The 25013-nt window shown below is 39.9% G+C and overlaps 1 protein-coding gene across 1 annotated transcript in view; it reads left to right on the top strand.

Annotated features, from left to right (window-relative positions):
- The window catches only part of ADAMTSL1 (ADAMTS like 1), a 624112-nt gene that overhangs the window by 546991 nt on the left and 52108 nt on the right, over positions 1-25013 (top strand). Inside the window, exons 16-21 of the mRNA XM_075279894.1 lie at positions 197-326; positions 12346-12556; positions 14768-14947; positions 15761-15914; positions 17200-18331; positions 19008-19135. Coding sequence (XP_075135995.1) covers positions 197-326; positions 12346-12556; positions 14768-14947; positions 15761-15914; positions 17200-18331; positions 19008-19135 — 1935 coding nt within the window. The remainder of the gene's footprint in view (positions 1-196; positions 327-12345; positions 12557-14767; positions 14948-15760; positions 15915-17199; positions 18332-19007; positions 19136-25013) is intronic.

The following is a 25013-nucleotide window of genomic DNA, read 5'->3' as shown; positions in this document are numbered from 1 at the left end:
TTCTTTATTCTAATGTTTCAGCATTTTTCTATACTGTAGTTCACCAAGTACTCTTAATTTGCAGTTAATGGTTTTTGCAAACTTTTTTTAAAAAAATATATATAATTGAGACTACTGCATAACATTTTCCTGCTTCTTGAAAGGTTGATTTCTTTCATTGGCATGTTACCATTCTTAACATTTCCGTATCTTTCAGGTATGCAGGAGGCCATAGTCGTTTGCTTGAACAAACAGACTAGATCAACAACAATAGAAAGCCTGTGTGTTGCCAGTAGACGTCCTCCTCCACTATTAAAGTCGTGCAGTGTGGAGGCATGCCCCCCAAGGTAAGATGGTTAAAATGTATGTCTAACAGCACAATTACATAAAGTATGTTATGTATTCTGTCTTGATTATGCTCAGAAGTAGTTTTACTATAGAAATGTCTTACAGCATGACCTTTCACCACCTTAACCAACTCCAGTTCTTATCATCTGTTAGTAGGCGCCACTCCACTGATTCTGGCACAGTTGGAATTTTCTCTCTAGCCTCCACCATTCTCAAGCAACAAGCACTGTTAGTTTTGGTGCCTGATGTGCTATGTAAGCTCTGTAATATCAGAAGGGTGGTGTCAGACAGGGGGCATGATTCAGTACACCAATCAAAGGCAGCCATTGTCAGAGCTCAGGCTTACACCTTTGTGATTGTCTGTTCCTGTATGACTCCACCCTCCTGTCAATTCAGTGAATAAATAGTGTGTGAGTCATCAAAAGTAACGGCATCGATTGCTCAGGAATGGTGGAAGCTAGAGAAAAAACTCCAACAGTGCTAGAATCAGTGGATCAGCCCTTATTAAATTATGCAAAGAGCTGGACTTGGAGGTGGTGAAAGGTCCTCTTTAATTCAGCACTTTATGTAATCTTAAATGAGAGTTGCCTCTTCTTCCTTTGGACTTCACAGTGATGGGGGGTCTCTTGCCCAGGAGAAGCTGTGGCTTTCACTATGGTAGGCCTATGTTGTTTATGAACAAGTCATTCTTAATTATTTTAACTTGACTTTTTTCCATTGCATGCTTGGCTTTTTTGTTATCACGGTGTAGTGGGTTATCAGATTCAAGCTGAAGATGGCTATGTCTGGATTTCAATGAGCACCCAGGGGCAATTTATAGAATTTCTTTTATCATTTTGTATATTCCCTTTTCTTGTATTTTGATTTGTTTGTATTATAATGCTTTTGTAAGCATAACTTACCAATACTATCCTGCAAAACAATTTATTTATGATTGATCAGGGCAATCCTCCAGGAATTGTTTCTGTAGAGGTACAATGTAGCACCTCTTTACTGTTCCTAATTTGCAGCCTATTTTCTTATAGGAGGGGTCAGTGGTTCTAGGGTACTGTATTACCAACTTTCCTGAGTATGGTGCTAAAAAAAATCCAAGAAAAGGTAACCTTACTGCTTAAATCATAAAACATGCAGAAAATATGTGAGTAAACCACTAACAGAGTTTCCTGTTATTTTAAGTGCTTAAACATTTGTAGGCTTAACAGTTTTCATCTGCTCTAAATAAACTCATGAGACCCAGGAACGGTATACAATTTTCTTCCAAATGTGTTTCTTTTATGACAGGCTCTTAGTCTAAAGAAATGCCTAAGCTTGTCCTTGCAATTTACTTGGAGTAACAGTGGAGAGAAGTGGTGTTTTGTTTTGTTTTTTTAGTTTTGCAAGGTAGTCATGGAAGTAGATTCCAAATCTGCTATTGCTGATGGTGCCACCCATGTCTAGTGCCTGTACCCATTTTAGCAGCTGGGGCAGGGAAACAATTCCCACAGAAGAGGTAGGGCAGAAAAACGGGGTGGAACAGAAATTATTCCATTATTTTCTATGGGATTGTTTCAGGTATCCTGTGCATCAGTTTTGACAAGATCAGCAGTTATAAGTGATAGTAATAATTGTATTTATATATGGAGCAACATGGCGGCTCAGTGATTAGCACTTCAGCCTTGCAGCGCTGGAGTCCTGGAGTTCGAATCCCACCAGGAACAACATCTGCAAGGAGTTTGTATGTTCTCCCATGTTTGCATGGATTTCCTCCCATTCTACAAAGACATACTGATAGGGAAAAAAAGTACATTGTGATTCCTTAATGGGGCTCACAATTTACATTAAAAATAAATAAATTAAAATAAATAAATAATAATTGTATATATATAGTGCCAACATTTCAGAGGCACCAGTGTGAAGACAAAGAGAGATAAATTGGTAGTTACCACCCATCTGAAGCCCAACATCATATATTCTCCTCTTGTGAATGCTTTATAAGTTGCCTTAGGCCTGCTTTACAAGCACAATACAGGTGCATATAACTGAACCCATATATTGGCTACAAGTCCTAGCGTAACTGTGGGTTTAATTAAGAAAACGTTTTTTTAATTACCTGATATGTCTAGATTGATATTTTTCATTTTTTTTTAAAGGTTGTCCTCTTGGACTATACCTACTTCTTAGATGGGTTTCGCCATTTGTTGAAATGAAGCTTTATACATTTAGAGTATATGAATGAGCTGTCAGTGTGATGCAGAGCAAGACAGCTCCTCCAGAACAAGAGGGGTACTTTCTACTCTGAACAAGAGATGAGGATCCTGACTGTCAACTCAAAATGTCCTAATAGGGTATATGATAAGTTATCTTTTAAGACAGCAACAACCAATCTTTTAGAATTTGCCAGGATTCGCAAGTCATTTATAAAGAGGTCACCTGCTAGTAGAGGTTAAGAGTTTTGCTACTGTACTGTTGTTGTTTTTCCTCCTGTTAGCATCGTCTTAGCCTAGAGGTAACCACATATCATGTAGAATACATTCTATCAATTTTCTCATATACATTAACTATAGTAATAAAAATATGCATATAATTTTGTTAATGTAATAGTGTAAATAGTTTTTTCTACCAAAATATTTATTACAAAATTAAAAAAAAAAAATGTTCAGCTTCAAATATTGCTTCAACTGTCCGATTGGAGCAGGATTTTGGTTGTAGTGTATACAGTCATCTGCCATGTAGAAGACTAGAGCAGCTCAATCACTCAGCGTGGAAAAAAAATTGTGAGAGGTGTTAGGCGACAGGGAAATAAAGTAAGAAATAAAAGCCAGATGGCTGCCTTCTCTTTTTCTTCTGCACTTTATACAAATAAGTTTTTTTTTACTTTTTATGGAGAACATAATTAATAAACAGCAATATAGGGTATTTATGCACCTTTTATAAAGAACGTTTACAGGGGGCTAGCCAACACTTACCTATATCAAAGGGGTTGTTCAAGATATACAGTTTTTTCCAAGAAGGTCAAGAAAGTTAAAAAAAACCATCCTCCATCCCTGGTCCTTTGGTGTATTCCACCGTAATCCAGTTCTGCTGCTCCTGGGGTCTTGATCCAGTCCCACATGAATGCTGAGGCCTCACTAAAGGAACACGATCAGCAACCTTAGGAAAGGAAATGGGGCATCACTCACATACCTCTCCTTTGACATCCTGTATCCTTTCCTGAGGCCACTTATTTGCCTCAGGGGGTAAAGTGAGATGTGGTCTTCTGCTGGAAGAAGCAGCGGGGGACACTGGAGCATCAGGGACAGGTGAGTATGTTTTGTTTTTTTTGTTTTTTAATTTCCCTGGCAGATAATTGTATATTCTCTACATGTCGTATCCAGATATTTGATGTCACAGCAACAGATTCATAGTTAATGATGACATGATTAGAAAAAGGAAACGTCTTTAGTACATTGGAATGAATGTGAAGTCCTTAAGGCAAGGACGCAATCAACAGATCAATTGTTTGCAGTCCAAACAAGGACCGGTCTTGTACGCTGCCTGGCATCTACACTTAAAAAAGAGAAGAAGTTCAAAGAAAGTTAGGGGATTTCTTGAATTAGTTTACACATATGTCAGACAAGTTGACTTGTGGATTATGCCTGGTTTCTTTAATGGTTCAATTCGACACATAACTATAACACTCCACAATATATTACCATTTTCATGAATTGTACAATTTCTACCAGTGATGCAAGGTGTTTTTATATGTCAAGTGGTCTGTAACTAGTTATATGGATAATTATTCAAAAAGCATACAGCCTTTTTCTTTTTGACCAGCCTCAATTTTAGGGTAAGTAATGAATGTAAGGGTATGTTATTTTTTATAGTTCACTCATAAATAAATGATATTTACATTGATTTTTGTTTACTTTGATGAGTATGGCATTGTCCTTGAAAAGATACAAACATTTTCTGTACAGTACTAGAGTCAGAGGTCAACCTTGCTAGCAGTAACACATTGATTGTTTAGGCAGCATACCCTTATAAGGTTTTTACCACATTTGCTGTATGTTTAGCTGCCACTTCTCTTCTAGTAAACTAAGTCCTAAAGGAATTATATTATTGTCCACCAGTATGATCAGGAGTAAAGTAAATGTCATTGGCAGATGAGGAATCTGAGAGCTGTTGTCTAAAATTATTATCTTAATGTACGTATGGCACTATGTTTGTTAAAGACATTTCCATAACTATGCTATTAATGTCAATGGAGCGTGCAGAAATTTATGTTCTTGCTGCAGAAGAACCCCATTCGGAGAAATGGGGCTGATTTTCAATTACATTTCTGCAACAAATCTGCATGTGAATATACCATTAACAAAATATTCCCCTGTTGAAGAAATGCTGTTAGAACCCGAAATAAAGAAATCTGTATTCTGTGAAATGAAAGGTATACAGAGGTCAGGAAGTCTGTGGCTGCCCTAAGGCCTCATTCACAAGGGGCAAGGGACCACGTATGCGGGAAGCCGCATCAGAATTGAACCAAAATGCGCCTGCCAAGACTGTCGTGGCTTCCGACAGTTGTGGCTTCTGACAGTTGCGGCTTCCCGCTCCGGAGTAGGCCCAAATGAATGGGCCTAGTTTGGAGGGTGCTGTCGCGAGGCGGACGCCGGAGTTGATTCAACCGTGAAATCCGCCTGAAGAAAGGGCAACTCGCTTCTTTTTACCGTGAGCTGGAACATACTGCTCATGGTAAAAAGGAAGCTAGCGGTCTACATAGAACTCTATTGTGAGGGGGCGGATTCTGAGGTGGATTCGACGTCAGAATCCGCCCCCTCTTGCTCCATGTGAACGAGCCCTAATATGCTTCTTTGAATGATGCGTTAATCTAAATCCACATTGGACCAGAGCAATGGAGTGAACCTAGTGTCAGATATATTTTTGTCTTTGCTTTGTTTAAATAAGATACTCTGCTGTGCTCTAAAAGTCGATTATCCCGAATGTAGATTTTAGACTATGATGATTTTTTACATCTTCTAAATGTATTAGATGTACAATGATATACATAGAATGTATGTATATGGTACAAACCATGTGTATGTAATATCTGATACAATATATAGTGTCGATGGAATACAGCACTGGTGTGGGCAGCTGTGATTGAACCATGAGCCTATTTGGTTATCTCATAATCCTGTTTCACACTGTGCAGCCATTTTGTTCAGTGCTAAATTGAAAAGAAATGAGAATATTAATAGTATTAAATCTGCCTGCTAGAAATCTTTATTATCCACATGAACAATCTGCCCCGCCACCTGACTAAATAAGCAATCATTCCATCTTTATGAGCCCTGTAATAGAATTAATGAGGTACTTATGTATTTAGTCAGAGGTTTCTGTGTGGCATTAGTCATTATTACATTTTTGTAATCTCTTATACTGTTAATTCTTTATTTAAGGCTATACACTGCTAGAGGGTCACAAATCAGCCCCAAGCTGAGCGTGACAACATTAATAAGTCACTGCACCCCATCTAAATTTTTCAGACAGCCCCTTCTCTTTAACTGTTTTTCCACTTGCCTAGTGAATTGTGTCTTATTATACTTTGGCTTCTATGCACAATGTCCTTACTGTTGGTTAAAAGTCACATTTTGACAGTATATCAGCCTCTGGCTCCATGTCCGGCCTCAAATCTAACCAACTTAACCGCAGCATTGTCACTGCAGGAAAGTACTTGTTAACAAAAAAAGAAACCCTGCCCAAAACAATTTAACAGCTTCGTGCCTGTATTTGTCAAATGTGTTCCCATTTATACATTCTTTTTCTTATTTTGTGCTTTTTTTCCCAATTGAAGCCTCTCCTTCACTGGGAATTCCTCGGAAATTACAACTACAATAGAGTGTGACCAGTATGTTATCATTACAGTTGCTTCATATTTCTACTGTAGCATATGTAGTAGATAACAGTATATTTATTTTTACATTATCGCAGAAGAGATACAGTAGTCCAATAATCCAGCATGTGCAATGCCGTTATAATGACATTGTTCATTTCTGCACAGTGAAACTTGGAAAACATTCAAAGCACAAACTAAACAAAATCCACCACTTACTATTTCCCGCAGGTTTTGCCAAGAAATAGAAAACAGCTCAAAGGCAGAACTAGAATAATGTAGATGCTACAAACTTTAGGAAATCAGTCAGTAAATTTGGTTATGTAAAAGCAAAATGTACATTCCAGAATACTATCAGATCGCCAAGGAAAAGTCTTTGTGCATTATTTGCCATATAATTTGATTGCTGTAGCCCTGACTATTGTTTGTTTTATGTTTTTCCAGGGTGAATAGTATGCAACCTGTGTATTATGATTGTTGTAGTCAGAAAATGATTGTTATTAGCTTTGGAGATCATACAATTAAGCTTACCCTGAATTGGGTACATAGAAGTTCAAATTCAGGAAACACTCTGCAAAATCTAAATTTGTATTTTGTTGGGTACATAGTTTGTTACATTAATAAAATGATAAAGAAAAACAGGGTATTAAACGTATATTAAAATCAAAACAGGCCCATGTCTTTAGTGACCTTAAACAGATCCACATACGTTTTGATATACATGCAGAGAATTTAACTATTATCCTGGAAGAATCCATATACCTGCAATAACTGTTGGCCAACAGCCGTTCCACCTGACACGAACACATGCATGCTGTGTCAAGGGAAATAAGCCTTCCACTTGAGGGAGTTGAGAGGCATAAACAACACAGTGGGCCAGTCCCACTGAATCCAGTGGCTTTGGACACATTTTTTCTTGTGTATTTGGGGCCTTTAATATATTATAGAGTATAGAGATATGTAGGTGAATGCAATCTTCAGTTTGCCAGCAAAATTATGAAATGGGGCAGTGTTGGCATTATAATGATACAAATACTGTACAGTACTTCAAATGTTAATGTAAGGGGCCAGTCTATTGCACTATCCACTGCATAGAAGATAAGCGCCTGATCTCTGGGGGCCTAAGTATTAGAACCCCAGAGATCAAAAGAATAGAAATAATTGTCAGCAATTATTAATTTATTGTTTTTTTTTTTGCATGGGCAGTTATTGTTAGACCGATTGGAGCCATTATATGGTTGTAGAGGGGTTTAAATAAATATGTACCGTATATACTTGAGTATAAGCCGAATTTTTCAGCACAGTTTTTGTGCTGAAAAAGCCCCCCTCGGCTTATACTCGAGGCAAGCAAAAAACATTTTTTTTGGAGGAGGGGGGGTCTATGACCAGCTGCAATAATAATGTATAGAATCTCCCATAAAATAGTGGGGAAAAAAAGCTTTAAAAAAATAAAGTGAATAAAAGTTCTAAATCACTCCTTTCCCTAGAATACATATAACAGTAGAAAATGACTGTGAAACATATACACATTAGGTATCCCTGTGTCTGAAAGTGCCCAGTCTACTGAATATAGGGTATCTGCAGTGCTCCTTTTCCATTGGGAAGGGGTTAATAGGAGCACTGCAGATACCCTATATTCAGCCATGCTGAATTCCAAGTGGGGGAAAAAAAACTCAGTCCTCAAGCTCAGGGAAGGGGCAGACAGACAACCAAAACACCCCCTCCCCTTCCCCAGCACCCAGCAACTACTGCACCCAAAACTCCGACAATTTTAATTTTTTTAATTTTCCAGTAGCTGCTGCATTCCCCCCCGCCCCCTCGGCTTATGCTCGAGTCAATAAGTTTTCCCAGTTTTTTGTGGTAAAATTAGGGGGGTCGGCTTATACCCGGGTCGGCTTATACTCGAGTATATACAGTAGGTCAACCATGTGACAAAATACAAACACAGGAAAGATGAAAAAAAACCATCACTTTCTTTCTCTACCTAGAAAACACTATCATACGGTACAGATTGTTTAAAGGATTTATAGTAATCTGTTATAAATAGAAGTGAGGATTTTTTTTTAAAATGTAGATTGTGAGCCCCACATAGAGCTCACAATGTACATTTTTTTTTCCCCTATAAGTATGTTTTTGGAATATGGGATGGAAATCCATGCAGACACGGGGAGAACATACAAACTCCTTGCAGATGGTTTTATGCCCTTGGTGGGATTTAAGCACCAGGACCCAGCGCTGCAAGGCTGCAGTGCTAACCACTGAGCCACCGTGTGGCCCCTAAGAAGTGAGGATTTAGTTATAGTTTAGTGCTTCCCTATGCACCAATAGTAAGCAATTAAGTTCCAAGAGCAGATTAGAATATAGTCATTATGCTCTGTGCAGTAGTAAATATGTTCAGAATGTGATGCCTTTTCTTGAGACTGGCATTTTGCTTCACTTTTGTTAAACCATTAGAATGCAACATGTAACAAATTACTTGGCCTCCAAATGGGTAGGTCACTTGGTAATAAGCTGGAACACTGCGCAGCACACACAGCTGCTGCACAGGTCTGGAACCTGACACACTCATATGTGTCTCCTAGTTTCAGCTGCCTGGAACAGTGTCCACGAAATGTGTGATCCAGATAAAAACAAAGAAGGGATGTGCTCCCATATTTTATTACATGTGGTTAACTATCTCCACATTTCTTTGCTTCTTAATGGCCCCTGTTTTTATCATTAGAAGCAGCATGAGTAAACTACAATCTGCATTTGCTCATGTGAAATGAAGAAAGAACTGGAGGACTGCGGCAGTCACTACTGATACTTACGCTAGCATTCGGATCTCGGTTTTTCGGCTCCACACAGGAATCTGAAAGACAGAGATTCTACCCTCTTTAAAGAGGACCTTTCACCTCCTGGGTCACATCCAGTGTAATACACCGCTAGAAAGCTTTCACATTCTGTGCCCCTGGTGAAGAGCTATCGGTGCCGGTACCGTAGCTCATCACTGTCAGAAGGGAGTTTCTGACAGTCTGTCAGGAACGTCCTTCCTCACAGCAGTGCCTATAGCTCTGTACTGTGAGAGGGGGCGTTCTTTACCATCCAGTGATGACATATGATTTGAGATATCATATCTTGTCTTCTGATTTGTAGCTGGACAAGGGTTTTGCTAGCATGTTGCTAAGGGTGGACATATTTGTAGGGCCACCAGAGGATCTTCTAGTACATTCATTAATGTAGTGTTAAACTGATGAGCAAATGGGTATCAATGTTTTGAACTTCTGACTTTCACACTCCTTATCACACCATCCACTACAGCTTAGGATGCAAGACTATGATCATTTTATAGACATTTATCTTGGCTATCTCATTTGACTTGCAAATATTTAGCATAGGATTAGTTTTGATCCAAAAAACCTATCCTTTAATTTTTATTATTTTGTAAATCCAAATTTTTTGGCTTTCAACGTTGCCTGAATCCTTCTGGGCATGCTCTTGATCAGATTCAAGTGTGTCTGAATTCTGATCCCAGATCTCTTCTACATGCTTCCCAATGTTGGTGCATACTGGTCGAATCACTTGGGTACAAATACAGTTTTATCTTCAATTCTATGCAAAAGTGTCCAATTGGGTTGAAGTCTGAGGACTGTATCTGTAACCCTATATCATCTTGCTTCCTCCACCAAATTTGACAGTTTCCTCAATTTTTCGATCCGTTAGCCCTGTTCCTTTGTTTCTACTAGACTTAGTTGCACTTTCGTCTCATCTCTCCAAATCACCTGTTTCCAATCTTCTAAAGTCCACTTTTTGTAGTTTTTTGCAAACTCAAGCCAATGCTTCTTATGACAAAATTGAAGTTGCAGCTTCTTTACCTTTTTTGGGCCATTCCAGACTTGTGTAATGTGTTTCACACTGTGAGTGCATGGACATTTGTGATCTCACTGTTACAAAGCATTACCACTTCTATTGCCATGTTTGTCATACTAGAACAGATAGATGTTGTGATGAGCAAACTTGTTGACTCAGATATTTTGGACATCCATCTCTTGGCTTTTGAATGGATGGATGGACTTCATTTCGTATTCTTCTAATTGTTATGGCACTCACATAATATCAATGAGCTGGTTGTTGCTGTTACTCTTTTCTTGGGAAATCTTCTTCATGGCTGATCCTCGATTTCAACCAGTGACCATTTGCTTGGGAATCAACCTAATAACACACTGAGTTATTGGGGAATGTGAGAACAGGTTGTAATTTGTAGAATACAAGAAGAAAAAGATTTGTCCACCAGGAGCAAAACAGTAACAATGCAGTTATATGACAAGAATCTGCATAACTAATCCGTCTATAACTACCCCTACACATTCTTTTCCTTCATTGTTCGCTACCCTCACCATCTGCCAAAATTGTGACATTTCATCTGAGTGCCTTACCCACAGTGTTATGTATATTTAGGAGGATGGGCATCCTGTGGTACATGATTAATTTATTTTATTAAATATGTTTCTGTTTAAAAAAACACATTCCATTCTTTAACTTCCACCATTTATGGATCATTTAACCCACCTTATGCCCTTTGTATAGGTATAATTCAGGAAAGCTGCCCGCCAAGATTCTGTGATAGAATAAAATTCTCCACAGTAAGATTGTAAATAGCCTCTTGGGATGGAAACTGGACATATAAATGGTACTCTTTATCTAAGAGAATCTCATTTTACAATGCAATAAGCTATCTCAGTTCCATTACCTAATCTACACTCAACCATGAGATCACAGCTTTGCTTTTTTACTGGCGTTATCTTTATTTCATTATACATTTCAGTGCACACTGTCAGCTCTTCATCATTATATTATGAATTTCTATAATCCATTTGTACAATTGGTTGCAATTTCCTCCACTTTAGTTCTAATGTTTACTTATTCTCTACACATGTTCCTAGTCACTTAAATGAACAGTGTCAAGAAAGTAGTGCTAAGTTCACTAGTACGCACATATGTAAGCTATTAATAGGCATGAATGGAACTCATTTTTGGCATATCCTATCCATTGTGGACCCCACAAATAAGACTTGCGCAAACTATGGGTGATAAGGCAGGTTATGTTATTCTACTTTAAATTTCAGTCTATAAAGAAAATGTATCATTGATTTGGTATTTCTAGCGCCAGCAGAAACATTATATATCATGACTATCAATTTGTATTATACATGAGATATCTATTTTCTTGCCTAATCTCATTTAATTCATGAGAGTAAATTGACAAATTGTTTTATAATTGGGTATACTCCGGATTGACTCTGATATATGTAGTGTAACTTTTTCTGTTTGGATTAAACTTAAGCAGCATTAAACACATTATTTTCATTGTTAGATAAATGTGTTATTCCCTAGATGTTGTCTATAAGATTGTTCTATTATCTTTTCCATTCTCTGTTTCATGAAAAATATATACTTAAATTAGATTACATAAATATATAGATGTTTTGTTTCTAAGAGATGATGCAGGGGTCTGTCCCTAGAAAGATGGCCATAATACGGGTTCATGGTTTACCGGATTATTATGGGCAAAAAATCCAGACCTTTCACAGTTCCCTTGAAATAAAGTTAGCACAACATGGGCATCAATAGTGGGCTTGGGCATGGGCTGGGAGTTGTAGTTTCACAGCAGCTGGAGAGCCAAAGGTTCCCTACCCCTTTTTTAGAGGGATAAATTTAGAAGGGGACAGACACTTACTTGTCCAGGCTATAGTTAGAGACATGGAGCGGTGCAAGTTGAGTGTATCTGTATATCCTACCTTTTCTGCCTTCCATTATATTCCTTTATTTTACAGTAGCCAGTCCTTCCTTCTAGCTGTTGTAACTTGATATAGACAACTTTGTCAGGAAAGACAAAAAAGGGAAGGAGAGAGAGTACAGAGGTTCAGCACAGCAGGCTCTTTCCTCTGCTAACCATGGCTTTCTCTCCAGTATAGGGAAATGACAATTATCTACAGAACAGATATTTAAGGAACTTTCCATATGTTATCCTGAACTACATCCATGGATGCAATGGAAAACAGAGCATATATCCCAACTTGAATGTACATCAGATTCACACTTGTAACTACTATAATAAAATGCAAGATGTCTTAGAATTGTGATTACGTTATTAAATAATATTGCATTTTCATAAATTTTTGTCTCCTACATAGATGGGAAATTGGAAACTGGAGCTCATGCAGCTTAACTTGTGGAGTTGGATTACAAACCAGAGATGTATTTTGCTCTCATCTGCTGTCACATGAGACAAATGAAACGGTGGTTTTAGGAGATGACTTTTGTAAACAACCTAAACCAACTTTGGTTCAGGCCTGTAATCGTTTCGACTGCCCTCCATCATGGTATCCTGCGGAATGGAAACCAGTAAGATAAATGCTTATTAATTATTTCTAGAATAGCTAATATTAATGGATATTTTTATTATAGAGTTGTGTAAATGAACATTAAGTCACACGCTTGTTTTTAGCAAAATTCCTGCTGAACTGCGTGTATGTTATAGCTAATTTAATATATTGTAAAGTGTTTAGTAACATCCTTTTCAGAGCAGTTTACTCTGCTAGAATTGAAATTTTTAGCTTGAATATACTTCAGAATTTTTGTCTAGAAAGCCAGGAAATGATAATAGAGAAGACATATTTACTCTAACACTTTCATGTCTTATAATGCTGATGTTGGTCACACACCTATTTCTAATATAGCATAGTGGATTTACATCAAGTCATATTTAAAATCACAGATAATAATACATCATGATATGCAGATGTAATGTTCTAAATATAGGAAACTCATGATATCAAAAGGAGGAAAATTAAGTTCTTCAACATCTGTAACACCTGATAGGCTACATGTAGTTTAATGGCCATAATGAATCATTGTGTTAGATCACAACGTAAACATTTATAATATCTCACACTTGTGCATGTTTTATTTATTCTAAAAAATACTAATGTAAAATGGGTAATTTGAGGATATTTCTTGTATATCTGCATATTGTCTAAAGGCATCTTTTTTATTTTCTTTAATAGAATTTTTTATATTTTTTTATATGCTAAAATCAATTTAATGTCTATTGCATCGTTCTCCTTTTCATTTCCAAATTACTTGAAGGAGAAATCCCTACCAACAGATGAGGGATCACATTTTAACCAATTTTACTACTAAGAACTTTAGATAAAATTGTGAAGCTCTAGTAAAAGAAGCGGAGAGAGAGAGAGCGAAGAAGCCTGGATGCATTTAAAAGCTTTCTATTTTTTGGCAGATGAGTTTATTATAATCAAAGCTTATATCCTTCAAGATGATAAAGAGGAAGCAGTATAAATTTAAAGCTGTATTTATTTAAAGATGGCTGTTTTTGGGGTCGTGCCAGCAAAAAAGCTTATCTGGTTTTCAGCAACTTTTTATAGGGAGAGCCACTCTGCCAAAAACGTACACAAAACAAAAAAATTGAGTACATTAACTCTTGTCAGTGCAAGCTGCTAACTTAATGAGGGTTAGGTAGATAGTAAGTTCTGAGAAATTACTTGAGTTTGCAAGAATGAATGGTTATATTTTATACCAAGAAAATGCAGAGAGAGAGAGTTCATGCATATGGCTCAACCAGGGATAAATGTGTCATATTCTGCCAATAAAATATGTAAACTCACATTTATTATAGGTTGAGCATCTCAATCGTATGTATGCACTTTCTCATCTAGTCTTTTGTCATACATTAGTTGACACCCATATATTCATATCAGGGGATGTCCACTCAATTTCTGCTTAAGATTAGATTATACCATGGGTACTTTAAGGGATCAAAATAATAACTGTAAGGTACGAATATCACTTATCTCAAACTAGCTTGGGACTGATTTCTATAAAAACTATTGTTGTATGGCTTTAACCCTAAGGGGGCATTCACACTACGTATACTGAAGCTTATTCTGAACGTAAAACACGTTCAGAATAAGCGGCGTATAAAGCAGCTCCATTCATTTCTATGGGAGCCGGCATACGAGCGCTCCCCATAGAAATGAATGGGCTGCTTCTTTCACTGCGAGCAGTCCCATTGAAGTGAATGGGAAGTGCCGGCGTGTACGGCTCGGAATGAGCAGAGCTTGCCGGCTCCCATAGAAATGAATGGGAAGTGTTCGGCAGCCCTGCTGTAACGCCGGCGTGTACGGCTGTGATACACGCTGGCGTTACGTAGTGTGAATGCACCCTAAGGCTTTTTAAAACTACCTGAGTCATCCCAACAAAGAACACAAATAATATATGTAATGGTTAGACTTTTCCAGTCTTATTGTATGTCCCTTGAGTCATTTGAAGCCTATTAACATTATGAATAGCCATCCTTAGTTGATACAGTAGTTCTCTTCTCCATGTTTTTGGGCATTTCTCTGCTAGAAATCGCATATTTTACTTTAAAGGAATGGGTGTAATTTTTGGGTGTTATTATTAATTTGCGCTCCATATGGAGGTATACCTGTAAGACTTACATAAATAAAAATATTGTAAATGAACTTGGATCATTCTATATACTGTATGAACCATTACTGTGTATGTAGTTATAATTGACTAGTGATTTCTTTGCAGTGTTCACAATCTTGCGGGGGAGGTGTACATATTCGTGATATCCTCTGCAAGCAGAGACTTTCTGATGGCAGCATCCTAGAACTTCCAGAAACATTTTGTTCCCCTCCAAAGCCAAAGTCTCAAGAACTGTGTGAGAATGAAGACTGCCCAGCAGAGTGGTATTTAGGTGATTGGTCTCAGGTATATTCTAACTTCTAATTTTTTCATCCATTTTTTTTGCAAATATGCATTCTAAGATGGTTGGAACAGAATTATGATAAAGGGAAAGTGTTATAATGAACAGACTAGTTCTTCATTGAAGTAGTACAGATAGCCCATTCCTCTATAGCATATGATATTATATAGAGCTATTGCTTATGTGTATTAAGACAGATTCCTGGGTTCTCAGGAAAACATTGTTAACTGAATTCTTATTACTAATAAGTATTCACGCTGGCCTGAATTTGCGATATAGTTTTGCCAGGTTTTGGAACCTGTGTTCCCTGTGATAAGTCCCTCCCACTTTTTTGAAAACTACTGAGAGTGGTAGAAAATTAAGACAGTCCACAAGGTGCCAACAACGTGAAAGCCAGAGAAAGGTGGCATTTTTCCTAAAACATGGCATGGGAGGATATATTCTCATTAGGTGAAGAAACCATTTTTTTGGCAACTGGATGGATTATTATTTTCACCCAAAACTCTGAGGCTGAAGCTTTGGAGAATTATATTGGTAAGATTAGTTGGGTGAATATTCCTCCATATCAAAAAGTTAAAGATGAATGTATTGTTGGATGCTGGCAGAAAATTGCAAATTTTGTGCAAAATAATTTGCACCAAAATTTGAGACTTTTGACATCAGAAAACTGGTGTACAAGAATGAGTAAATGACCTTACTATCACATATTTACTATACAGATCAGCTAAATATATTTATTGCATTCTAGAAATACAAATTCTAAAAGTAATTATATCAGCTAACGGTGATAACATACTGAATGACATCTTCATTTCTAGTGCTCAGTGTCGTGTGGAGAGGGAACACAGATCCAAAGTACAGTTTGTCGGAAGAAAGTGAAGACTGGGGAATACATCGTGGTGAATTCATCTCTATGTGTTGGATCAGTTCTTCATCAGATGACCCGCCCTTGCTCACTTGCACCATGCACTAGTAATATCTGTGATTTTACTTTTACACTTCTGCATTATATTAGATTTGTAATGCTACTTTGTTCCAGAGTTATCTTTAGCAAACTACACTTAAATAACTTAAAGAGATATTCCATTACTTAGTTTACATGCAGAATGATGTAAAATTCATAACTTTTAGGTTTTATTCTCATATTCTTTTACACTTGCATATTGCATATTGCTTTACACTTTTTACTTATGAAATTGTAGTATTATTGGTCAAAATTATTCTTATTATCTCTTCTGTTATTATGGTAATATGGAAGGATATAACATAACCTAATGGTTGTTATGTCCTCAGGAATCCAGACAAAACTTAGAAATGAATAGATTTTAGTGCATTGTTTCTCCCTGAAAACCATTCCTCCAAGCCTCTCACTTTGCAGTAAACTGAAGACATCCCCATTGAAATAAATGATGAGGCTTTGCTTTATTTCTTGTACAGCCAGTGACTGGGAGTACTTCTGTCCATTGATAGCTTTAAAGGGGAAGCTGTGTTTAAAGAGGTTGTCCAGTTCTTTTGTATTCACAGCCGATCCTCAGGGATGGGATAGGCTGGAATTACATTGCAAAAACGTGTGATGTAAATAGTGACTAACATAAGCCCCACAAAAGCAATGTACCCCTTCAAACAGTGGGTTAACCAGGTGTCAAACCCCCACTGATCTTTTATTGAGCACCTATCCTAAGGATAGGTTATCAATTAAAAAAAAACTGGACAATCCCTTTAACTCGTGCTTTGGCCCTTTCATTCTCAATATTGGTGGAGGAACCAGAAGTCAGACACCTTAATCATAAAGTATTAAATATACTAGCTATACACTATACATAGCTGCAGGTTTTTCTGTTTGTTATTTTGTACTTTTTACATTTTAGAAGAAAATGTATCTTTTTTCAGCTAGTGGCTATTTGTTCTGGCATTGAACATGGCATTACATAGCTTTAGCTGCAGGATGCACAAACTGTCAAATGTTGCATTACGTAGGGGTTTAAGGAAGGTGGGAATAGCAGGAAGGTGCATAGTTTAGAAATGAGATAACAAGAGAACAATTTTGGGTAAGCAAACTAAGAAGTCTGGTAGTAATTTAAATTATATACCTTTGTGTTGCCTTTCAAATCATAGGAGAAAAGTTTCAGTACATGTAGTAGTTTTTCACAATTGTGCTGCTTTTTTTTAATGACGCATTTGTTATATATAATTTTTTTATATATCTTTCTATTCAGTTTTTGTACCCTAAATATTATGGGGGTTTTTGTTTTTGAAGGAACAAGGCCTGGTCAGAAAATGAATCCCCAGATTACAGGTCTGAGAAAACTATATATCCAAACAAGAAAACAGAAGAAGTTGCAATTTGTTGTTGGTGGATATGCTTACCTTCTTCCAAAGACCTCTCTTGTACTTAAGTGCCCTGTGCGTAGATTCCGTAAACCCCAGATTATATGGGAGAAGGATGGGAAACACTTGATAAGCTCGGAGCACATTACTGTTGCCCCCCATGGATATATCAAAATTCATCATCTTAGATCTTCAGACACTGGAGTGTACACATGCATGGCTGGGCCTAGCCAAGAACACTTTGTTATCAAGCTCATTGGAGAAAACAATAAAATTATTTCTCAGGCTTCTAGAATAAGAGATGATGAAACTATTAAGAAAATCAAAAAGAATGAGGCTTATAACCATCCAGAAAAACATCAAACCGCAAATCTGTTTAACAGAAGCAAGTCAGAAAAACAAGTTCAAGTCTCAGACACAAGTAGCCACTATGATAATATAATCTCAAGACTACTGTCCTTAAAACCTTGGTCAGAATATTATGTGGATCCAGCTGATCCTCAAGAATCCTTTGAAAGGAACATCTCCTCAGAGGAAGATCATGTTGTGGAACACTCTGTAGGGAACACTATTGTCATCGATATTAAGAACATAGATGATATCATTCAATCCTTGTCTCAGCAACCTATCGAACTCCATGACAACAACAGCAGGCATCTGTTATCCCAGTTGGCCCTTGAGATAGCACGGAGATATGTAGAAAACCATGAAGCACCTGTTTTCAAGGCAGATCATAAACAGGTTACTTCTGGAAGATCAGAACACTCATTGTACAAACCTGTTTCTAGTCTTTCCAGCTCCTGGAGATCATCATCATTGGAGTCAGAAGTATTTGAGCCTCATGAAATCCTTCCAGACCATTTTCTCAGGAAACCTGTAATTCTTAGGAAAATATCTGCAGCTCAGCATTTTTCTGCTTCTGAAGTTGTGACTCATATAGGACAGACAGTGGCACTGGCTAGTGGAACACTTAGCGTGCTTTTACACTGTGAAGCTGGTGGAAACCCTAAACCAGTTATTAGCTGGGCTAAAAATGGAGAAGATGTAAAATATAGTAACAGGTAAGAAAAGTGAAGACATATTGCTTAGTGCGATTAAAAGAGTGTGGATGCACCATGGCCCTTGCCCTAATAATGCTTTGTTTAATGTTTGGACCACATAGGTCTACATGTAGACACAAGACTGAATTATGTTTTTTAAAGCAAATATGAACTCCATTTTTATCCAGATTGAATCAAATTTAGGTAGCATGTTGCTAAGTCTGGGAGTAGTCTCAGTGGAGATGACAACTGACACTATCAGGTTTGTGAGACACCAATGCGTGGCACTGAAAGAACAGGCAAGAGTGTAGTCAAAGTACCGATTGAGGTCATGGCATGAAGAGTTCATGTATATGGTATCCAGGCAGAGGTCAGGCAGGGCACCACATGAGGATTACAGGTTCTTAATACTCAAGCACAACCTAGAGATGAGGACTGTAGCATAGTGCTCATAGTCAGAAAGACACTGCGGTGCACAGAGAGAGGACACTACAAGCACGGCCAAGTGGCACTACAGTTAAAGTTGAATTGTACCAATCTAAATGCCTGCATAGGCTCACTTCTTTCATTATAGTTCATGTCACATATGCATAAGCACAAGTAGGCATGTCTGATCAGCTAATGTGTTTAATTTCGTTTAGGAAGGAGTGAATTGTCACACTGCTCATAAAACAAAATTTTCACCTCTTACCTACAGAATTCTTCTAAAATCAGACGATTCCTTGGAGATATTAGAACCAATTGAAGCTGATGTTGGTTTCTACACCTGCAATGCCACTAACTCTCTTGGCTCTGCCTCAGTGTCAATTGCCATTACTCTTGCAGGTAAGTGATTATATTCTTCTAAAAGCTTCGCAACTGGCCTTCTGGTGACTTCGAACAAGTGGGTTAATCTGGATATGATATATGACTTTATTTATGTAGTGGAAACATACAGTAATCTCAATTTGAGTGTTCTTTGAGTTAAGAAAGCAAAGCATTTGGGCTGTTTGACTTATAAAGACATTTTCATTAGCCTCAAGTAACTGATGTAAATTTGGAAGAGATGTTTATCATGATGTATATAATTCAATCAACTTCAATCATAAATCAAGTATAAAGAAAAAGATGATACAAACCAGATGATCACATCAAATAAAAGAGGATACCAATAATATAATTATTACAGCCTAGTGATCTTTTGACATCAGTGGGAGGTACAGATATTATTCAAGAAGAACTACATAAAATTCTTTAAGAAACAGTGTAAATACTTGTTTCAGGCCGCTATTAACTTCTCCATTAATACTTATTCTTTCTGACAATAAAGCGTTCAGATTACTGCTTTATTTAGCTTTATGAAATATTTAAAATATATATATATATATATATATATATATATATATATATATATATTGCCAGTGGGAGCCAACTCAAACTATGCAACCTACAGTACAATACAGAAAAGTCTTCTGAAGATGACAAGTCATTTTAAAGAGAAGTTGTCAAATCAAATTTCTGTAATCCCATTATCTCTTTGGAAGTGACTGCTGCAGGTGACATATGCCATTGCATGCCAGCCTCTCAAATACAGTACATGGCTTCCTATGACTTCCAATGTTATGCATAGACATGCACCACTGAGTCCACTTCTGCACAGTAACTGTCTATTCTGGCACATTGAAAGACCCCTTCTATAAATTCTATATGGTCTAAATGGGCATACGGATGTAGGTTTTTGTTTATTTAAGTTGATCCCATCACTTTGGCACTGCTTAAAGTTTTTTTTTACTACACATCTGTATAAGCAACTTTGTAGCAAAAGTCCATTTATATCAATATCATTGTATCCTGTATCCTGTGTTACATTTCCAACCAGAAAAACCTTTGTCCAGTGCCATTGCCTTTCATTTTGGAAGTCAGAGTAGACCTGAAATCCACATATCAATGTGATCTTCACTAGAGATGAGCGAACAGCGTGATGTCCGATCGAACATGTACTCGCCATGGTCGATTCGATACGAACACCACTTTGAAAATGCACTTAAAGTTTGATTCCCCCTGTCACCTTCCCTGGCGCTTTTTCTGCACCAATAACAGTGCAGAGGAGGTGGGACAGGAACTATGACAACGGAGGCAATGAAAAAACTAGGAAAAAGCCATTGGCTGCCGAGGACATGTGACCTCTGATTCAAACGAACAGGCGGCGTCATCTCCCATTCATTTGCGGCTTGCACTTAGTTAGAGAGAGACATCTGCTGAGGGCTAGATAGGTTTTAGATCCTTCTAGGCAGGAATAGCAAAGAAGAAGAACCACAACAGCTCTTTTCAGAGCTACACTAAAGGGAGAAGCTCAAACAAGCTTGGCACAGTGTCTACTCACAAACTCTAATGTGGGATTCACAGCAATTAAGCCAGGCTTTATCTGCGCAACCCAGCTTTCCACGGTGGGGATTAAGCTAAGTCGGATACACTAAAATTGTATGCTCATATACCCTACATACGCTTCATCCAGGGTTCAACAGTGTGTTTCTTCCCCCCGAAACTAAGGGGTATACACTGAAATTCTCAGCCCATATACACTATACTCGCTTCATCCAGGTTGTCACGGTGTGTACCCCCAAAAAGCGGTGGGATATACATTCTAATTATCAGGCTATATACACTTCATCCAGGTTGTCACGGTGTGTACCCCCAAAAAAGCAGTGGGATATACATTCTAATTCTCAGGGTATATACGCTTCATCCAGGTTGTCACAGTGTGTACCTACAAAAAATCAGTGGGATATACATTCTAATTATCAGGCTATATACGCTTCATCCAGGTTGTCACGGTGTGTACCCCCCAAAAAGCAGTGGGATATACATTCTAATTCTCAGGCTATATACGCTTCACCCAGGTTGTCACAGTGTATACCCACAAAAAAATCTGTGGGATATACATTCTAATTCTCAGGCTTTATATGCTTCATCCATGTTGTCACGGTGTGTATCCCCCAAAAAGCAGTGGGATATACATTCTAATTATCAGGCCATCCTTGTTGTCACGGTGTGCACCCACCAAACCATCAAAACCATCTGAAAAAGCGCAAGGCTATCGGTAAGGGACGAGGCCGGGGGCGTGGGAATGCTGCTGGGGAGCAAGGTCGCAGTGAAACCACAGCGCATTCCGTGCCTACTCCTCAGGGGCAGCAAGCATTGCGCTTCTCCGCAGTCCCCGGCTTGCTGGCCAAATTAAGTAGGGTGCAGGGCACAAACCTAAGTAGGCCTGAGCACCAGGAACATGAGTTACAATGGCTGGCGGATAATGCTTCCACCACATTATCCACCAGCCAGTCAGCCTCTACCTCAACTCCTCCTCCTACACAACATTCTGGTCAGCCTTCCTCCCAAAATGCCCCATCTTCCCAGCAGAGTAATCCCAACTTTCCCTGCTCCCAGGAGCTGTTCTCTGGTCCTCTAACTGTCCCTCTCCCTGTCCCTCCATTTCCCGATTCCACGGAGCTACCAGACGACTTTCTGTGTCCAGATGCCCAAGCACTGGAGTCTCCTCCATTTCCTGTTGATTTTGTGGTGGTTGACCAGCAACCCACCCTCAGTGATGATGACAAGACACAATTGCCATCAGGGCAGCCTGTGTGGTGTGCAGGAGGAGGAGGCGAGAGAGGAATTGGCAGAGGAGGTGGTGGACGACGAGGACACTGACCCAACCTGCACAGGGGGGATGTCAATTGGTGAAAGCAGTGTCTATGTTGAGGGAGGTGCAGCACCAAAGAGGGTAGCTAGAGGCAGAGGCATGTCCAGAGGCAGAGGTCAGCTGCTTCGCTGAAGCCAGGCCACACCCAGAGTGGTCCAAGTTGTTCCCCATCATAGCCAGCCCAGAAAAACTCCCCCATCGAAGGCACGTTCCTCGATGGTGTGGAGATTTTTAAAGGAATGCACGGAGGACAAATACAGTGCGGTTTGCACAATTTGCCACTCGAAACTGAGTAGGAGGTCTGAAAAGAGCAACGTTTCGACCACTTCCATGCGCCGTCATTTGCAATCCAAGCACTGGGCTCAGTGGGAGAGAGCAAGCACAGGACAATCATCGTCCGGCGTTGCCGCCACTGCCTCTCCCACTGTTGCCAGTGCTGGCGCTGCAGTCCAGAGCACCAGCCAGGACACCGCAACATCTGGCTCCGCCACTTTGGGGAATTCTCCCTCATCCTCCCCTGTTCCTGTCTCAGCTCCTTCTCCTGCACCATCATGCGCCTCCTCCCAGCAACCCACCATCTCTCACACATTTCAGAGCAGGCAAAAATACAGCGCTAACCACCCACATGCGCAAGATTTGATGGCGCGCATCTCCAAACTCCTGGATCAGGAGATGTTGGCGTTCCAGCTTGTGGAAACTCCAGCCTTCTAGGACCTGATGGCAAGTGCGGCACCTCGCTATGCCGTCACTACTTCTCCTGGTGTGCCGTCCCAGTCTTGCACCAGAATGTGTCACTCAACATCAGGCGGGCCCTATGTTCCGCACTTTGCACAAAGGTCCACTTGACCACCGATGTGTGGACAAGTGCATGCGGACAGGGACGCTACATTTCACTGACGGCACTCTGGGTGAATGTAGTTGAGGCTGGGACTGGGTCACAAACTGGGCCGGTGTACCTCGTCTCCCCGCCTATCATTCCTTGGCAGGGGCTCTGAAACAACACCCTCCTCCTCCTCCTCCTCCTCCGCCGCCGTTAAATTGACTCCAGCTACGAGCTGGAAACGTTGCAGCACTGGCGTGGGTAGATGTGAGCAGGCCGTGCTGAAGCTCAGCTTGGGGGACAGACAGCACACTGCCTCGGAGGTGAGGGATGCCCTCCTCGATGAGACAGCAATATGGTTTGAGCCGCTGCACCTGGGCCCAGGCATGATCGTGTCTGATATCAGGAACCTGATAGCAGCTCTGGAGCTTGCCAGCCTCTAACATGTTCCATGCCTGGCCCACGTCTTTAACCTAGTGGTGCAACGTTTTTTAAAGACATACCCAAATGTGCACGAGCTACTGGTGAAAGTGTGCTTGTGCGCCCACTTTCGCAAGTCTACAGTAGCCGCTGCTAGCCTCAAAAAACTTCAGCAAAGCCTACATCTGCCCAAACACTGGCTGTTGTGCGACGTCCCCACACGCTGGAACTCAACATATCATATGTTGAGCAGAGTGGTTGAGCAGCAGAGACCTTTGATGGAGTACCATCTCCAAAACCCTAGGGTGCCACAAAGTCAGCTCCCTCAGTTTCTCAACCATGAGTGGCCATGTATGGGAGACCTATGTGAAATCCTATGGGTCTTTGAGGAGTCCACCAAGAGGGTCAACTGTGATTACGCACTAGTGAGCGTAACAATCCCACTCTTGTGTGTGATGCGAGAATCCCTCATTGCCATCAGGGATAACGCAGATCACACTGAGGAGTCAGAGATAGCAGTAGAACCGTCACAGCAGGAGTGTAGTTCCACACACCTGTCCGCTTCACAGCGTTTAATGCTGTCCATCACGCTGGATGAAGACGTGGCAGATGATATGATTGTGACACAGGAGGCTACCAGGGAAGTTCAATGTGTCCCATTCTTGCATCATGGATGGGGCGAAAGGGAGGAGGAAGAAGAGGAGGAAATGGAGAGTGGCCTTTCCGGTGGGGGCAGTGAAGTTATGCCAAGTAACACTCTGGCACACATGGCTGACTTCATGTTGGGGTGCTTTTCAAGTGGCAAACGTATAGTCAAAATAATGGAGAGCAACCAATACTGAATATATGCAATCCTTGACCCCCGGTATAAAAAATAACAACTCATCTTTTATTCCAGTAGAGGGGAGGGCCAATCGCATTAATGACTGCCACAAGCAAACGGTGCAGAACAAGTTTCCATCAAGTGTCGGCGGCAGAGAGGACAGTTCCTCCATGAGGCGAACAATTGCCGTACGGTCCACACCCACAAGGGGTACCCTGTCTAAGCTCTGGGACACGTTAATGGCACCCCCTTGCCAAACTCCCACCACTGAGGGGCCTAGTGTCACCAGGTGGGAAAGTATAGGCGCATATTGCGGGAATACCTGTCCGACCACAGCCCTGTCCTCTCCAATTCCTCTGCGCCCTACACGTATTGGATGTTGAAGTTGGACCTGTGGCTTGAAGTTGCCCTATACACCTTGGAGGTGCTGTCCTGTCCTGCCGCCAGCGTGCTATCTGAAAGGGTTTTCAGCGCAGCTGGTGGTATCATCACGGAAAAATGCAGCCGGCTGTCAGCTGAGAGTGACGACCAGCTGACTTTCATCAAAATGAAGAGCCACTGGATAGACCCATCATTTTCGTGCTCACCAGTGTCAAGCACCCCAACATGAATTGTCATGTCTGCGCTCAACCTCTACAATTCCTCCTCATATTCCTCCACCATCTGCATTGCACAATTCTGATCCTTCTAGGCTCAATCCACCCCGATTTCCCCAAGCTGCGGGTTAGAGGCTGAATCCACCCTGATTTCCCCAAACTCTGCTGGTTAGAGGCTGAATACACCCTGATTTCACCCAACTCTGCTGGTTAGAGGCTCAACTCACTCCAAGGGCCAAAAACACTGCTGGTGCAAGGCTCAACTAAGTTAAAGGGCCTAAAACTCTGCTGGTAAGAGGCTGAAGTCACCTAAAGAGCCCCAATCTCTTCTGGTAACTCAGCTTATGGGCCTCTAACTTAACTTTGAA

The sequence above is a fragment of the Leptodactylus fuscus genome, chromosome 1 (assembly GCF_031893055.1).
Source record: "Leptodactylus fuscus isolate aLepFus1 chromosome 1, aLepFus1.hap2, whole genome shotgun sequence".
Classification (NCBI taxonomy): domain Eukaryota; kingdom Metazoa; phylum Chordata; class Amphibia; order Anura; family Leptodactylidae; genus Leptodactylus; species Leptodactylus fuscus.
This window is presented reverse-complemented; position numbering and strand designations above follow the sequence as displayed.